Source organism: Phocoena sinus, chromosome 12 (assembly GCF_008692025.1).
Source record: "Phocoena sinus isolate mPhoSin1 chromosome 12, mPhoSin1.pri, whole genome shotgun sequence".
Taxonomy (NCBI): domain Eukaryota; kingdom Metazoa; phylum Chordata; class Mammalia; order Artiodactyla; family Phocoenidae; genus Phocoena; species Phocoena sinus.
This window is the reverse complement of record NC_045774.1, coordinates 58,871,827-58,888,616: the sequence shown is the minus strand read 5'-3', so window position 1 is coordinate 58,888,616 and position 16,790 is coordinate 58,871,827. Positions and strand designations below refer to the sequence as shown.

Here is a 16,790-nt window from a genome sequence, read left to right as displayed (position 1 = left end):
TGGGGCAGGTAAATGTTTTCCAGGCAGTGTCCACCCATCAGCCCTCTAGCAGCTGAAATGTGGGTTTGAATCACACCAACATTGGTCCTTCCTATCTCAGATATCTGAAAATAAATCTGTACATCTTCCACACATTTGGAGACACAGGGTAATAAACAAATAGAAGAAAGGGTGCGGGGTGGGGGGAGGGGAAGCTGGGACGAAGCGAGAGAGCGGCGTGGACATATGTACACTACCAGACGTAAAATAGATAGCTAGTGGGAAGCAGCCGCATAGCACAGAGAGGTCAGCTCGGTGCTTTGTGACCGCCTAGAGGGGTGGGACAGGGAGGGTGGGAGGGAGACGCAAGAGGGAGGGGATATGGGGATATACGTATGCATATGGCTGATTCACTTTGTTGTACAGCAGAAACTAAGTATTGTGAAGCAATTATACTCCAACAAAGATCTATTAAAAGAAAGAAGGAAAGAAAAAAGACACATAATCAGTGAGATGATGATTACCAGGAATTATCAAAACTTGCTTTTCAGATTCAGAAATTCTCAGGCATTAGAGCCAGCATCTGCATTAATGGAGATTTTCCCCTCCTTTCTTCTCTCGTTTTGCTTAAATCAGTGTCCTGGGAAATCTTGCAGGAATTGACAAGACGTTCTAGATCAAGTGGTCCCAAAAACAGAATTTAAAAGAGCTCTTAAAAAAAAAAAAAAAAAAAGAGCTCTTGTAAACGTCATATCTAATTATTCACTCTTTTCTTCTCCTAACCAAAAATGCCTGTTTTAAGAATGAATGAATGGGGAATTCCCTGGAGGTCCAGTGGTTAGCTCCACGCTTCCACTGCAGGGGCCACGGGTTCCATCCCTGGTCAGGGAACTAAGATCCCGCGTGCTGTGCGGCATGGCCAAAAAAAAAAAAAAAAAAAAAAAAGATTGAATGAATAACCTTGACCTAAAAGCATGCGTCCATGCCTATTTTACATCCATTTTCCCACCAACGTTACCAACTGCCACATTCTGGGTGCTACGCCTAAGACTTCCTGGCCCCATACTCTAAACTCTATTGAATAGAGACTATTCTTTGTACATTTCTATGTTTGCTATGGTTTTTAATGTATATAACATATCAGTAGAGCAGTGTGTGTGTGTTTATAAATAAATAAGCTGCGGGGCATGCTCAGATAGTTTTACTGACGAGGTCAGTGGCACAAAGGTTTGGCGCCCACTGCCTATACAGGGATCCTTTGGGGTGTCTCTAAACATTTAAAGGTCTTCTATAAAACGAATATACAAATATACTCTGTACATTTTCTATCATAAAATGGCAACTATATGCCACAAACACTTCTGAGAGACTAGAAGGAAGTTCCAGAATCAAAGGAGTGAACACACTGGGACCACTCCTCCAGTTCCCAGGCCCAGCCTCAGGCAGGGCAAACCGGGAGAACAAGCCAGAAACCAGGACAAAGATGAACAGGATATTCACAGACAATCCTTCCCTACAGACTGCATTTGTTTCTGATTTAAACCCGTAGTCCCTTGGATGGTTTTAGTAAGATGCCACCACCCAGAAAACGTTCAGTGTGCCTGACACACCTCTAACACAGCCACACCTCGTGGTTGCTTGAAGCCCCAGTATCTGTTCATCATTCCTTCTCTCCTCCCACTCAGTGAAATTCAAATACCACCAGATGAAGGACTCGGACCCTCATCTTTTCAATCACCACCATCGAGGAACCGTCACCCTCATCAACGGTGGAGTTGTCAGACACTCAGCAGGATACAGATCGCTGGGAAAAAAACATGTTTACAGTAAGCATGATCCTGTGAGAATGATCACTTGAGGTAAAATCTTCACGCCCCCCCCCCCCGCCCCCCCGGTACGCGGGCCTCTCACTATTGCGGCCCCTCCCGTTGCAGAGCACAGGCTCCGGACGCGCATGCTCAGCGGCCATGGCTCACGGGCCCAGCCGCTCCGCAGCATGTGGGATCTTCCCGGACCGGGCACGAACCCGTGTCCCCTGCATCGGCAGGCGGACTCTCAACCACTGTGCCACCAGGGAAGCCCGAGGTAAAATCATTTTGACAGAAGTAACACAAACATGTTGCCCCTACCGAAGCAGAGATCCCTCCAAAAGTTGAGCATTATCTTTAGTCTTATTGCTGCAAAAAATTTCAGATATAATTTGTTAAAGGTAAAAATACAATCATTTGGACATCGCTGATGTTTTAATAAGCCAAATGTGATCTCTTGTCGGGGGCTAGAAGCAAATACGAGAGAACACTTCCAATTCTGAACAACTATTAAAGAGAAAAGTCCATAGATTGCCGTATTTCTTTAAGGGAGGGAGGTAGTAAATACCCAAAGCATTACTCTTTTCTAGCCTCCAATTATATCACATTCCCTCTGCTATCTGTTTAGCCACTGCTGATTAACTTGACAATTCAGGAGCTAAATCCTATTGTTTTTAAAGCCATGGGGTAACTTTTTTTTTTAATGCTAAAGAAGGTTTAAATTTTACTGATAAATAAAAGTTACTCTATTCTAGAGCTAAAAGTAAAACAGAAAAAAAGCGGGGGTGGGGGTGGGGGGGGAAGGATGCTTGCCAATGGATGGGGCGAAGGAGATGAATTGGTCACCTTTAGTAATACTACTTTTCATAAAATGAAATATCATCATAAATATATATTGCTCTATAGTTAGTGAATTGTTTCAAAATATTTAAAGCTGTAATTAGGAACAACAGCAATTGAAAAATATTCAAGAAGGCCATCAAGTTAATTGCTGAAATGATTTGTGTACTGAACACGAAAAGTACTGTACCAACCTTTCGCTCTAGATAACTTGTTTCCCCATGGAAATAATCAAGAGTGCTGGTGCTGGCTGGACCACATTCATAAGTTGTCTTATTATTGCAGTGGTCCCCTTTACTGTCTACAAATTTGACAATTAGGGGCAATAATCCTCTTGAACACTGAGATCATCCTAATGGTCTAGCCAGCAGCAGAAGCTTCAGAGAAGCTTTGGTCTGGGGGCAAGATCCCTGCTTTGGCAAGAGCCAGAATGGTTGAGAAGGTCACACTGTTAGCCCCCGAACAGTGAGTTGCTTCCTTTTACACTATTTTTCATATTCTCTGTAACCTTCTCAAAGGTGCAAGGCCAACGTGCTGCTGGTTCCAGTTACCTTAAAGACTAAAGAATATTAAATATCTTTAAGATATTCTTTAAAGTCAGGGACTAAAAACCTAAATTTCTGGTAAGAAATTTAAATGAGGAAAGCCTCACATCCATTTGCATTTACTCCTGGCACTAGCAAGGGTTTTGCCGGCCAGAGGAGGGGTCCCACCCACCAAGGGGTCCTTTTGAACTTTGCAAGTTGCATCCAGACCACCAGAAGCAAGTGAAGGAAGGTCAAGCCGTCGATCCCGGACCTGTTAGAAATGGGTTGCCAGAGTTCAGCATTTAGACTCAAGAAGTATTTGTCATTGAATGTACCTTCATCAGTCTGTGTTCATCTTAAACAGCACTACATATAAAGGAGAACAAAGGATTCTGGGTCATACGAAAGGAGCTTCGCCCTGAAAACAAAAAGGAAGAAGGGGGGGGCGAGGGTCAGGAGAAAGGAGAAGAGGAAGGAAAAGAAGAGGAAGAACCTGAGTCGTTCCCTATCAACAAAAGGCACCATCCTTTTATTGAAAATACACTCAACTGTTCTATGAATTAATTAATTGCTTAATTAATGCAGAAAAACCTGATTGTGTAGAACTTTTTCCTCTAAGGAAAAATCCAGCGTCTTCTCTCCCACCTTAAGCCCAGGTCCGCCAGCAGAAGTGGTGGGTTTCAGGGCTGAAGGGAAGCCCCCCGGCCCTGAATTGATTTTGCGAAATCAACTTTTTGGGTGGTCAGAAGGGAGATGACAATGACGATGACAACGAAATCCTGTCACTTTCAAAATGCCACACTTGTCAAAACAAAGATATTTTCTCAACTAATGTGAGAGGCCTTATCCTCCTCCCCTGTCACTCAGCACACTCTCCAGAGGGATAATGACAGAGATCACTTTTGCTTGCACATCCCATTCCAATCTGTCTCCTGTCTGGCTGTGAAAAAAGCAAGCAAGAACAAACACTAAACAACAGTGACTTTTTTTTTTTTTTTTTTTTTGTGTGTGTGTGTGGTACGCAGGCCTCTCACTGTTGTGGCCTCTCCCGTTGCGGAGCACAGGCTCCAGACGCGCAGGCTCAGTGGCCATGGCTCATGGGCCCAGCCGCTCCTCGGCATGTGGGATCTTCCCAGACCGGGGCACGAACCCGTGTCCCCTGCATCGGCAGGCGGACTCTCAACCACTGCGCCACCAGGGAAGCCACAACAGTGACTTTTAAAGACTCTTAGAAGAAGGCTTCTTCACCTGCAGTCCATGAACCCCCTAAGGAATCCACAGATAACGTCAAGATGTCTCTAAATCTCTGAACTTACATGTAAAATTTCATATATCTGCATATACGTATTTTTTTTGGACTAGGGCATAGGACTTGAATCAGATTATCAATGGAGACAAAAAAATTAAAAACCATTACTTTCTAGTGTACGGCCCACTTTCTGGGCAAACCTTTCCCATGCAGCCTTCAGGGAAGGAAATGATGGGAGCTGTATCTCTAGAGGAAGGGGAGATCATAATGAGCTGAGACCTCTTCTTGCAGAACTGACCAAGTTGGGCCTTGCGAGGTGCACACGACTTGCGCCAGTGGAGAGGAAGGGCAGGCATTTCAGGGGAGGGCTGGCATGAGCACAGGCACAGCACAGGTACATGAGGCATGTCTAGGTAATGGCAAATGGACCAGCTTGGATGCACTGGATGGACCACGTGGAGGAGCCCCAGGAAACAAGGTGAAGAAAGAGGTGAGAACACCAGGCCCTAAGGAATACCGCAGCCTGGAGCAATACGGTGCCCTATTAGAGCTTTTTAGAGATATTAATCTAGTGGTGATGAGTGGAATGGATCGGGGAAGTGGCTAAGCACGTAAAAGAGGCTAACACAGAAGCTTAGGTAAAAGAGAATACCCTAAAACCAGGGTGCCATGTCTGTTCTGTTCACCACTGTATCTATATCCAGTGTGGATCCCAGGGCCAGGCACAGGGTAGGTGGCTATCAACTCACCAGTGAGTAACTAAATATCCAGTGAGAGACCATATGGGCATGGATTCCTTAAAAGATATAATCCGAGAATGAAGAGTCTTGGTGACTTGGACATCCTCTGGGTATCATTCACTGAGACCAGCAGCGCCTTGCACAGAGTAGATACCGAAGAAAGATCCTTTGAATTGGCCTACACCAGGCTGAAGAGATACAGGGGACAAGAGTGGAGAATTCCAAGCACTGTCAGAGAGAGACTAGGGATGTGCTGGTTCTATGAACATGGAGTGACCTCTTGGGGAGGTGGGTTTTAAAAAGAACCCAAGTCAAGGTGATGTAATGGGAAGAACCCTGTAAAAGGCAAGGTGAAAGACCTCCGTTCCGGGCCTGTCCTCCAAATAAATATGGCTTTCTAGAGTGAATCCACGGCCCAGCTATCCACTTCTATGAGTCTATACTTTCTCTCAGATAACCTGGGCAAGACCCCCACGGCTATAACCCTTAACGCTTCCTTTCCCTGAACCCCAGTTGTTTCACAAACACATATCCTCATACCTCAGTGCACACAGGCAGGGCTCACGTGAGGACCAGACTGCAGTTCTGATTCAAGTCCAGTTGCTCTAAGTCTGTGATCAGTCATCTGGGTAGCATTTGGCCTTGGTAGTGTCACTATTCACAACTCATGATGTTACAACAAGAAATGGGAACCTCTGACAATATCGTTTACTTCTGTGAAAATTTAAATCATCCTTGTATCTACTCTGGCATATGCAGGGCAAAGCGTGATGCCGCTCCTTCATCCTGATGAGTGGAGACAGGGGTGGGGTGAGGCAAAGGGAAGTGGAGAGAAGGGCAGAATTTAATTTTACAGTGAGAGGTAAGAAAAAGAACAGGTAGCCCGTGGGTCTTCTGTCCATCCAAAAGCATCTGTTACCAATAAAGATCACATTTCCTTAAGTTACCTTCCAGTAAAAAAGAAATACAGAACTTGAACAAGTAAGCCAGATGACCAAAATATCCCCTTATTTCTTATTTTTCTTATAAGTAGCACCTGTTCATCAACTTGGAGAACACTTCAAACCTGGATAGCTTTAGAACGAAGCACAGAAAATTAAAGCCTTCACAATCAAGAGTGCATCAGTCACCCACTCCACAGTGGGTTTTGTCTTGGTCATTTTGTTTCCATAACCAACTTTGGGAAAGTAAAACCTGGGTCTACTCTAGGGTTCCTGATCAAGCTACCCATACAAAATGCTGAATACCCAGTCATGAGCTGTCAGGGAGTACCCAGGACTCCAGCAATGTCCATTCAAGTCCCTGCGGGAGGCTCCTGAAAAGAATGAATGAAGGTCTTACAGCTTCACTTTGAATGTTGGCTCTCCATGGACTTGCCCTCCAAGTAACACACAATAAAAAATATCTGTGACTTCTACACACTCATAACTTAATCATTCGTGGCTTGAAGATACAGCACACTTGGTGCTATACAGGAAGAATAAACTGTAGACAAAATTTCAAACACAACTCTTTCCAGCTGAGGGTGGGGAAAGGGGAACTCAGTCTTTGTGGAGATTGGTCCACAGTTTACCTGTTCACTACATTCACGTTTTCAGGCCAGGAGCTTCCCTGTCACACAGAACTACCACCAGCTGGCCTTGCAACACCACTAAGCTAGAGAGAGGAGAGGTGAACAGTCCAAATGATGCTGGAAACAAAACAGGCTTAACCATTCATACATCCTCCAACACACTCTTATTAGTCATCGAACAGTCCTCTCAAAAGATGAAGGGCTTTAATAAGATATTAACAACTGAGTTTTCTGTGGAATAAAAATGTCTAGCTTAGGGTATTTCAGCATTTCTTCCCAGTTACATATGCCCTACCCTGTTGCTTAAATGGTAAATAACCTCAAAAACTCTCCCCCTTTATTTCTTTGTGAATCCACAGCATTTTAGGACTATTTTGTCAAAACCATATTCAAAGAGTCTTTTTCAAGTAAAGTACGTGAACTTACCAGAAGACGCTGTCTTTTAAGAAGTTCCTCTTTAACCCCATAAGGAATAACCCTTCCCCAGTCAGTTGTGGTCAGAAGCCCAAATCCACAGCCATCACCCTAGGATCTTCAACCCATATTTCACTAGAAAATGTTCTAAGTCAACCAAAACTATGTCTTCAGAGATGGAGTGCCTCAGTCAACACAGTAACGGCAAGAGTTCAGGGGCTCTATGGGGAGGGAGAGAGAGGACGGGGAGGGGAGGAAAAATCCTTAAGAAACATTAAGATTTTCCTCAGCGTTGCCTTCCCCTCGCCGGACAGTGGCTGAGAACACCAGAAAAGTTGCGTTAATAAAACTGCATAGGGTCCACACTGCACAAAGTGCTCTGCTACCCGTTACAATGATCCTCTTCCTACTTCATCTTTCCAATACATCTCGCAAGGTTTGTTTTCAAAAAAGACATTACAAGCTGGCGAGCTTCTGCTTACAAAAATCAGTCAAATCCTTTCCCCTTCACCACTATTAAATCCATCCTATTCCTGAGCTTTATTCCCCCAAGTAAACCAAACGTAGGCAACTTAACACTCCAGAATCAACAAAGGACAAGGTTCCAGTGTGCGTTCAGGCAACGAAAGAAAGGCTTCTCTGCAAATGTACAGTAGAATTGAAGACTGTCTGTAGCAGTTGATGATCTGTAGAAACATTTCCAAGGTTCTTTGAACAAAAGATTTCGATTCAAGCAAGATCACAAAGAGGATGACGACAGAGTCCTAACTGTGCCTTGGTGTGTGTTCCACTGGCTCCGCTTGGGCGAGTGACTGTGGCCGCTGTTGCCTAGATGTGGAATTCCTTTGCCCTCCAATCTCCACACACACGAAGCACATTAAAGAATAAAATGTGTTTATGTCACACCTTTTCTGAGAGGTTTAAAGCGCCGTATGTTACCACATGAATCCTCACAACACCCCTGTGAGGTAGGTAGGCGGGGACTATTGTTACCCCCACTTTACAGGTGAGGGAAATGAGGCACACAAGAATTAAGGGGACTTGCCCAGAATCACACAGCTAGCCACTGGCAGGGCTTAGGATAAAACTCATACTGGCTAGCACCTAGCACAGTGCTTTGCACATAGTAGGTGTTCACTGAATACCTATGGATTTTATTTGACTTATATCTCAACATACAATATACACACAGGAAATAACAAGCAGCCACCACAGAACATTTATCTCCTACATTCCTTCTGATGACATCTCTCCTGACTTTGAACCCTGCTGGATGAAGGATGTTCAAGAATCCATCTTGCACCTAAGCCCTCGGGTTGCAGGGGATCGATGTACACACCATCTGTGGACAACCTGCTCTTGCACCTGCTCTACCACACCATCTTAGTTTTCTAATGAAAACAAAAGTGGGTTTCAGGAACCATGCTGACTTTTTCTTCTGCCTGTTTGTTTTAAACGGAGCCATCGGAATGGTTCTGTGTCTTGTTTGTACAAAAAAGAAATAAGGCTGCTCTAGTCCAGTTAGCTTGTGAGAACTGTGTCAAGCACGAAGATCTCCTCCCAGCTCGGATGGACTTCTACCTGGGAAACTGGACTGACCCCAGGGAATGGCAGCTCCAACAGAGGAGGGTCAGCAGGGCTGAATGTCACTTGCACTGTTCATGGTCTGTGTAGTCATCCAAGTCCACATCAGAATCAAAGAGCGAGTGTCCAGTGAAATCCGTGTCTGGGGTTCGGGAAAAACTGTTCTCTGCTCCCTCATCTTCAAAGGTCTCTGTCCTTGAGTAAGAGCTGAAATCCAGCAGGGGCGTATGCGTTTTGCTGCCTTCACAGCTCTCCTCGGACTCATAGATGGTGTTGTCATCATCATGGTGCCACTCAGGCCAGAATTTCCTCCTTATCCTCTCACAGTACATGGCAAGATTGATCAGCTCACCTGCAGGGTGGTGAGGAAAGCGAGGGTTAGTTCTCAAGGCAACAATCTACCAGCCACTTGGCTTTCTGGGCAACTTAGAAGGATGGGGTAGAGTAGGCATTAAGCATGTTTTTCCACAGAGGCACTGTCAAAATGTTTAGATTTTTATACACAGAAGGAGAAAGGTGAGTGGGAAGAGTTAAACTCAGTGAATGGGCTCAATGAAATTTCCGAGTGAGTCTGATGGTGAGAAGTGAGGGGGTAGCTTATCCAAAATGGCAGCTAAACTACCATCATTTGGCTTTGTGAAGTATTTTATCATTTTATGTTTGCATATCAAGAGAACTAGTGCTTCGACTGGTTCATATCGAAATTAATTTATAGTCCATGAAAACACACCAACTGTTAGTTGGATTAAGTCAGCCAGAAGTGATCCTTCATTCCACAAATATTTGTAGTGTCATTATGGGCTGGTCAGTACGCCAACTAGTCGAAAAAAATTAGGTTAGGATGGAAATTTTGCTCTGAATCATCCATAAAATAGGTAACTCGGAATTGTCTTTATGGATGAGCATGCCTGTAAACATATTTCGTAAAACAGAGATTTTTTTATTTTTTAAATAAAATTCAACAGTGCACCCACGATTGGGTTTGTTGGGCTTGGTCGTTGGTCTACTTCTTTTTCCTGTGAATCAAAGGAACATTTTCGTTAAGTTGCTAAAATTGTCCAGGCATTCATCTGAAATACGGCACGGTATGTGGCTTTCATTTCCTAATTCCAAATGAAAAATGTAGAAAGAGGGTGAGTTTTTGCTTTTGATCCACCAGATGGCAACACTCCTCATAAGTATATAATTTGTCACTGTCTCTTATAGGACTTTATTGCCCTAAGAATATTCTCTGGATGTTTATTTTTTTTTAAGTTATATAAACATTCACTTGTGTAGGTAGTCCATGTTTTATTGCAGGAAATTAGAAAATACAGATAAGCAAAAAATAAAAGAATTACCAATAATCCCATTTGCCATAACATTTTCATTTAAACTCTTCCTGAAATTTACATATTTATATATGCATTTACATATATTTACATTTGCTATATAGCATTTACTATATATTCTGTTTCCTATGCTACTTTCTTCACTTAGCAACATATAATGTAAACCTTTTAATTCCACTCCATGACCACCTTGATAATTGCATAGTACTTCATTATACAGATGTACCATGGTTTCATTTTGTTTTTTCCAATCCCCTATTATAGCCATTTAGGCTGTTTCTATGTTAACAGCTCTAGTGGTTATAGCCTGTTAACTACTCTATTTTATTTTCTACCAGAGAAAATAATATATGCTCATTTTGGAAAATTAGAAGTCTGTATATAGAAATGGTATAAATATACATAATACATACATATATATATACATAAAGAAGAAAACAAAAGCACCTATAATCTCACCAATCCAAGGTAATCACAATTAACATTTTGGTGTGATTTCTTTCAGTATTTTTTTCTATTTATTTATTGTCATTATTATCATTACCTGTCACTTCCTGTAACATTATAAGCATTTTCCCACTAAAATTTTTCAAAACTTGATTGCTGTTCTGCTTAAATACATCCGTTACAAAACATAATAAGGCAAATCCCCCCGCTTCATGGATCCTGTAAACCAGTGGATTTGTATTGGTTCCAGGTCACCATTTTCAGTCTTCTCAGATCAAAATAGTTCAACTCACGCTTATATGAGTCCATTCTGATTGCCCCCAACTCGAAGACTTTCTGTACGTGCTCGGAAGCTAAGAAGCCAACATCATTGCTCCTTTTTGGGCAGACGCACACAAAACTTTCCCTTATTTTCTCCCTCAGGGAAGCAGTTACGAAACGCCTCACCAGGTATTGCTGGTAACCAAAAATTAGATAAAGACGCAGAAGCAGCAGCAAGGGGCCACTGGGGGCAGGGAATATCAAAGATAAATTGTGGTCACTTCACAGCAGGCCCTGGGGACAACCCTGCTTGCTTCAATCAGGTCCATTCCCAGAAAGTAAGAATCTAGTCACAATGTCCATGGGATCTACACAATATATGACTGTCTCTACTTCTTTTGTAGCCATTCTCTCTACAGCCTGTTTCTTTACCTTTCTTCCAGGAGAGCTGCCCCCTTCATGACTGCATGACATTAGAACCCCTTCAGTCTGCAATAATAAAAATTAATAATAGCACACATGTATATAGGCCTTACTGTGTACCAGGCACTACTTGAAGTGCTTTATTTATTGTTGAATTATATTAACTCCCATCCCTAGTCCTGGCAACAATCCTATGAGGCAGGAGCTATTAATATCTCCATCTGTAATAGGAAAACTGAAGCAACAGAGAGGTTAATTAACTTGCCTAAGGTCACGTAACTATATAGTGGCTGAGCCAGGATTCAGACACAAGCAGTCTCCAGACTCCACTCCCTTCACCATGACTGGACTCTGCCTCTCTCCTGATGAGCTGACAGCCTGGCCTGGGAATTAATAGCTTCCCACTACCTGTTACAGACTATTTTTCTGTAATTCTTTCTGGAGTCTCAAGAATTTTGAGGAGACAGGTGTTGTCACTCAAAGATAATGGGTTGTCATCAAGAAGAGATCCCTCTATCACACAGTGAAGAAAGGGTGTGCTTTTTGACAAGCGAGGGCTGCGAGCTCACATGCCCATCCTCATATCCTGCCCCTGATAAAAAGAGTGAAACAAAGAGTGAACATTTACAGTTGAGTTCTCTGTTTATCTGGTTTTGCCAATCCCTGCTTGTTCCGAGATTCTCCACCAGCTGACCCAGTGTGTGTGAGAGAGAGAGAGAGAGAGAGAGAGAGAGAGAGATGCCCATGTTAACATAAATGCCTATACTGAAGATGTAAACTTTGTGAAATAATTTTTTTAAAACTGCAGGGTTTCTTTCAAAGTGTACTCAACAATCAGATAATGTCACCTATCAGACTGGTAAGAAAGTCTAATACCATCCAGTGTGGAGGGTCAGGCATTATACTACATGGCTAGTGGAAGTATAAATTGCTATAAGCTTTTTAGGAAAGTAATCTGATGTTATCTATTGAAATTTTAAATTCAGTTATCTGTTGGCTCAGGACTCCACTTTTAGTACTCTATTCTACTAAAATAAAATCATCAGTATGTAAAGATAGATGAGCATGGATGCCAGATGCAGTATTATGTCAATAAAAACAAAGAGAAAGAAAAGAAAGATGGAAACACCTGAATGTCCATCAGTAGGGATTGATTGAATAAATTCTGGTATATCAATTCTATAGACTATTGGGCAACTGTTAAAAAGACATAATATTCTATTAAGTGAAAAAAACAAGTTATAAAGTAATGTGTATAATGCAATTCCACTGTTTAGTTTTAAATCAATAAAAACAAACAAACCAAAACAGCTATATACATGTATGTAAATTTGTATATGAAGAAAAAAAAAGGCACCGAAGGGTTCACTCCAAATCCTTAATATTAGTTTTCTATGGGAGTGACACTGGACATGGGTGAGGGGAAGGTAATAAATCTTGTAAAATACACCTGTTTAATTCAACTTATTGTGACAATGTGTATTACCTTTTTAATTTAAAAATCCAATAAAATAAATTAGTAAAATGACTAATGAGTGATTACTGATATTCTCAGACAACTTGAGAGGATATTCATCAGAAAGCCAAATGGCCCTCTACCCCAAGGACACTCCCAGACAGAATAGAGAGCTTTTCTCTTGGAGTTCCTCAAATGGAAATATTCCCCATGGCTCTTTGAAAAAAGTGACTCCTTTTATTTTCCTATATTTCTCCAATTCATCCCAGCACCACTGCCAGCCCTGGGTTCTTAATCAGCCAATATCTGGAAAACCTAGGGCTGGCGCTCACACACATTCTTTTGGCTTCCAGGTATTTACTCAGCACCTCCCGGCTCCACGCCTGTGGTAGGTGCTGGCTGTGTCCTTGGTTGCTCCCTATAACGCTGTGTCACACAGGCAGCAAGGACGCTGAACATTTCCTCTTCAGAAAAGTTCTTAGCAGGGCTTCCCTGGTGGCGCAGTGGTTAAGAATCCGCCTGCCAATTCAGCGGACGCAGGTTTGAGCCCTGGTCCGGGAAGATCCCACATGCCGTGGAGCAACTAAGCCCGTGTGCCACAAATACTGAGCCTGCGCTCTAGAGCCCGCGAGCCACAACTACTGAGCCCATGTGCCACAACTACTGAAGCCCACCAACCTAGCAGCTGTGCTCCGCAACAAAGAGCAGCCCCCACTTGCCGAAAGTAGAGAAAGCCCGTGTGCAGCAATGAAGACCCAACGCAGCCAAAAATAAATACGTAAATAAAATTTTTTAAAAATATTTTTAAAAAAAGTTCTTAGCAAACTTGAATGCGGTAATGAGGACACCCCCACCTTCCCCAGTCTCACTGAAGCTTGTTCACAGATCTCAGGATACAAAGACCAGCAAAGATCATTTGAGCCAGCCCTTCCCTGAGACCTGAATTCCCCCACAACCTCTTCCTAAACACTTTGAATGGAGAACAGTAAGAGTATGGGGTGGGCATACACGTGTATGTTTTTCAAAGATATCCAGCATTTTTTCCACCTTTTAATCTATCAAATAATAAGCCAAAAAAAATAATCCACGTACAATAAATGATGGTAAAAGAGCTGCTGAACAGTGTGTTTTTCTTAAAACACAGAAGGTTGTGTTCCTTACAAATTCAGAAAAGCAGTGTTAGGTTCTCTGGGTTTGGTACGGCTCTCCAGGGCAAGCAGCTGTGCGACAGAACCCGTTCCCTTTTGTGCTTTACTTTCACTTTTCTAGGCTCTCCAACTCTCCATGTCTATTTTAAAGAGTGCCAAATCCACATGCAATTCTCTAATAAGGATACTGTGATCAAAATATCAAATGTGGGCTTCCCTGGTGGCGCAGTGGTTGAGAGTCCGCCTGCCGATGCAGGGGACACGGGTTCGTGCCCCAGTCCGGGAAGATCCCACATGCCACGGAGCGGCTGGGCCTGTGAGCCATGGTCGCTGAGCCTGCGCGTCCGGAGCCTGTGCTCCGCAGTGGGAGAGGCCACAACAGTGAGAGGCCCGCGTACCGCAAAAAAAAAAACCCAAAAAAACAAACAAAAAAAACCCTGCAGGTTACAGACTTCCCTGGTGGCACAGTGGTTAAGAATCCGCCTGCCAATGCAGGGGACACGGGTTCGAGCTCTGGTCTGGGAGGATCCCTCCTGCCGCAAAACAACTAAGGCTGTGCACCACAACTACTGAGCCTGTGCTCTAGAGCCCGTGAGCCACAACTACTGAGCCTGCGTGCCACAACTACTGAAGCCCGCACACCTAGAGCCCGTGCTCTGCAACAAGACAAGCCTCCGCAGTGAGAAGCCCATGCACCACAAGGAAGAGCAGCCCCCACTCGCCACAACTAGAGAAAGCCTGCGCGGAGCAATGAAGACCCAACACAGCCAAATATAAATAAATTTTTTTTTAAAACTGCAGGTTATAACTATATCAACATAATGATCCCAACTTTTAAACATACATATATACATGTACTTGATAAAAGATAAGGAAACATACCACAATATTAACAGATATTCTCTGCAGGTGATGGGGTCACAAGTTAATTTTATTTTTTTTAAACTTTTCTATCTTTTCTAAATTTTCTCTAGTAAGGAAATGACATTTCATATCATACACAAACATATTATGTATATCTTAAGAACTGCTGAGTATTCAAAGTCTGTCCTCCTACTCACCTAAATTAAGGAAAAGTTCTCATGATTCTGGATGTTTCCCGGAGTAGCCTGTGTGGCTAGATTATTTTAAATAATATCTAGGACCAAAAAGCTAATATTGATACACACACACTCACACAGATGGCAAGGACAATAGTGGCTTGGCTGTTCCAAAGCTAAGGCAGAAAACTGTCAGATCCAAGCCACTTCCACTCCTGGATGTGAGCCAGTTCTAAATTATCCAGACTCTTGGTTGGTTGTTTCTACTTCTCCTTTGAAGGTCTCCACCACAAAAAGAGCAAAGGCAGAGAAAGAAGTTGAGATCAAATCAGTAGTTTGCCTGCATTAGCAGCTCCGATCAAAAGGTTAGAAAGGGGCATAGAATAATGACTGAAATGAGCTTTAGAGGTTTGCTGTGGACTTGAATGATTTGTTCTCCTCCAGTCCCCATGGAGAGCTGGAAGCTACCGGCTTATTTTAAGGATCTGCATCTACGTGCCAAAGTGCCCTGCAGGTGACAGCATCAGATTCCCCCAAGTGTGTGCGTCTCCGCATGGGACTCAAAATCAATTCTCCAAAAACACTGATCATTTCTTTAAAAAGAACATTAAATGCCTCAAGTCCCTCCAGGAAGTAATAGAGGAAAGGGCCAAGTCATAAACAAATTCACAAAAGATGCTTCATTTCTTCGAGAAGGGATTCTGTACAACCTGAGATTTCTACTGACACTGGATACCTAAATCTTTCTGACTAAACAACAGATGACCTCAATACACTTGACCCTTAAACAACATGGGGGTTAATTCGCAAAGAACTTATAGTCTGTCCCCTGTATCCAAGGTTCCTTCGCATTCGTGGATTCAACCAAGATGGACTGTGTGCTACTGTAGTCATTACTACTGAAAAATAACCACGTGTAAGTGATTCATGCAGTACAAACCTGTGTTGTTTGAGTGTCAACTGTAGTGTGTGTGTGTGTGTGTGTGTGCACATAGGGTGTGTGTGTGTATGTGCTTGGGTAGAAGTGTAAATGTATGTGTACAAGTGAGTGTGTACAGAGCATGTGGGTATAGAAGCATATGAGTAGATGTGAGTGTGTGTGTACTCATAGGTGTGTAAAGGTGGTGTGGTAGGGAAGGAGGGAGTACGAAGAAACAGGAAGCAAGAGTAAATACAAAACACACCCCTAGATGAACGAAAAGGAATCACTACCTTTTAGACCACCATGGAAAACCTGATTAAAATAAAGGGAAACTACTTTAAGTGCTACAAACATCACCAATATGATAACATATTCAATTTACATAACTTCCAACACATCACAAGACAAGGAGCACCTCCGTGCTGATCACTTAGGAAATTAAATATAAGTCCATACTATCCCTGTCCCCACCTAGCTATTGTTCTAAAAATCTTCAGTCAATGCCTGATCCATTCCAACCAAGTCTGGTAACGTATCTAGAGCCCCATCCCCACCAATCTGGAGAGTTACTCCTGCTGCCTTTAGCCTGTTCTGAATCTCTGGGCATGCACATGAGTGTACACACACACACACACACACACACACACACACACACACACACACCTATAGACTTCACCAACCTCCCCACCCACCCACCCACGACTACCACACATGACTGCTCACCTGCCTCAGTTTCTTGTATGACTCTCTCTTGCTTGGTTCCATCCATCCATCCATCCATCCATCCATCCGACGTTAATTAAGAGTACTCTATATGTTATTCACTGGTGATCTCATGTCTCTCAGCTGGGGTATAAAAATCCTGACTAACTCTTGTCAATCCCCTTCCCCAAATCGAAATATGGAACCTTGATGCCCACATTCCTAGGCCCCGGGCACTTGCTTAGGTACTGTTTAAAACCAGAGACACTCAAAATGGTTCCCATTCATCAAGGCAGAGGAAGCCTCTCCCAGAGGCCCCAGCTGCCATGTATATCCCACCACCCCA

At 43.1% G+C, this 16,790-nt stretch overlaps 1 protein-coding gene across 7 annotated transcripts in view; it reads right to left on the bottom strand.

Annotated features, from left to right (window-relative positions):
• Positions 1 to 890: 890 nt before the first annotated feature.
• Positions 891 to 16,790, bottom strand: part of FAXC (failed axon connections homolog, metaxin like GST domain containing) — an 86,150-nt gene continuing 70,250 nt past the window's right edge. For 5 of the 7 annotated variants that reach the window (XM_032651632.1, XM_032651633.1, XM_032651631.1 and 2 more), the window contains one exon: positions 891 to 9,066. In XM_032651632.1, coding sequence (XP_032507523.1) covers positions 8,777 to 9,066 — 290 coding nt within the window. In that variant the 3' untranslated portion in view covers positions 891 to 8,776. The remainder of the gene's footprint in view (positions 9,067 to 16,790) is intronic. The other 2 variants (XR_004352576.1, XR_004352577.1) reach the window with 2 other exon arrangements.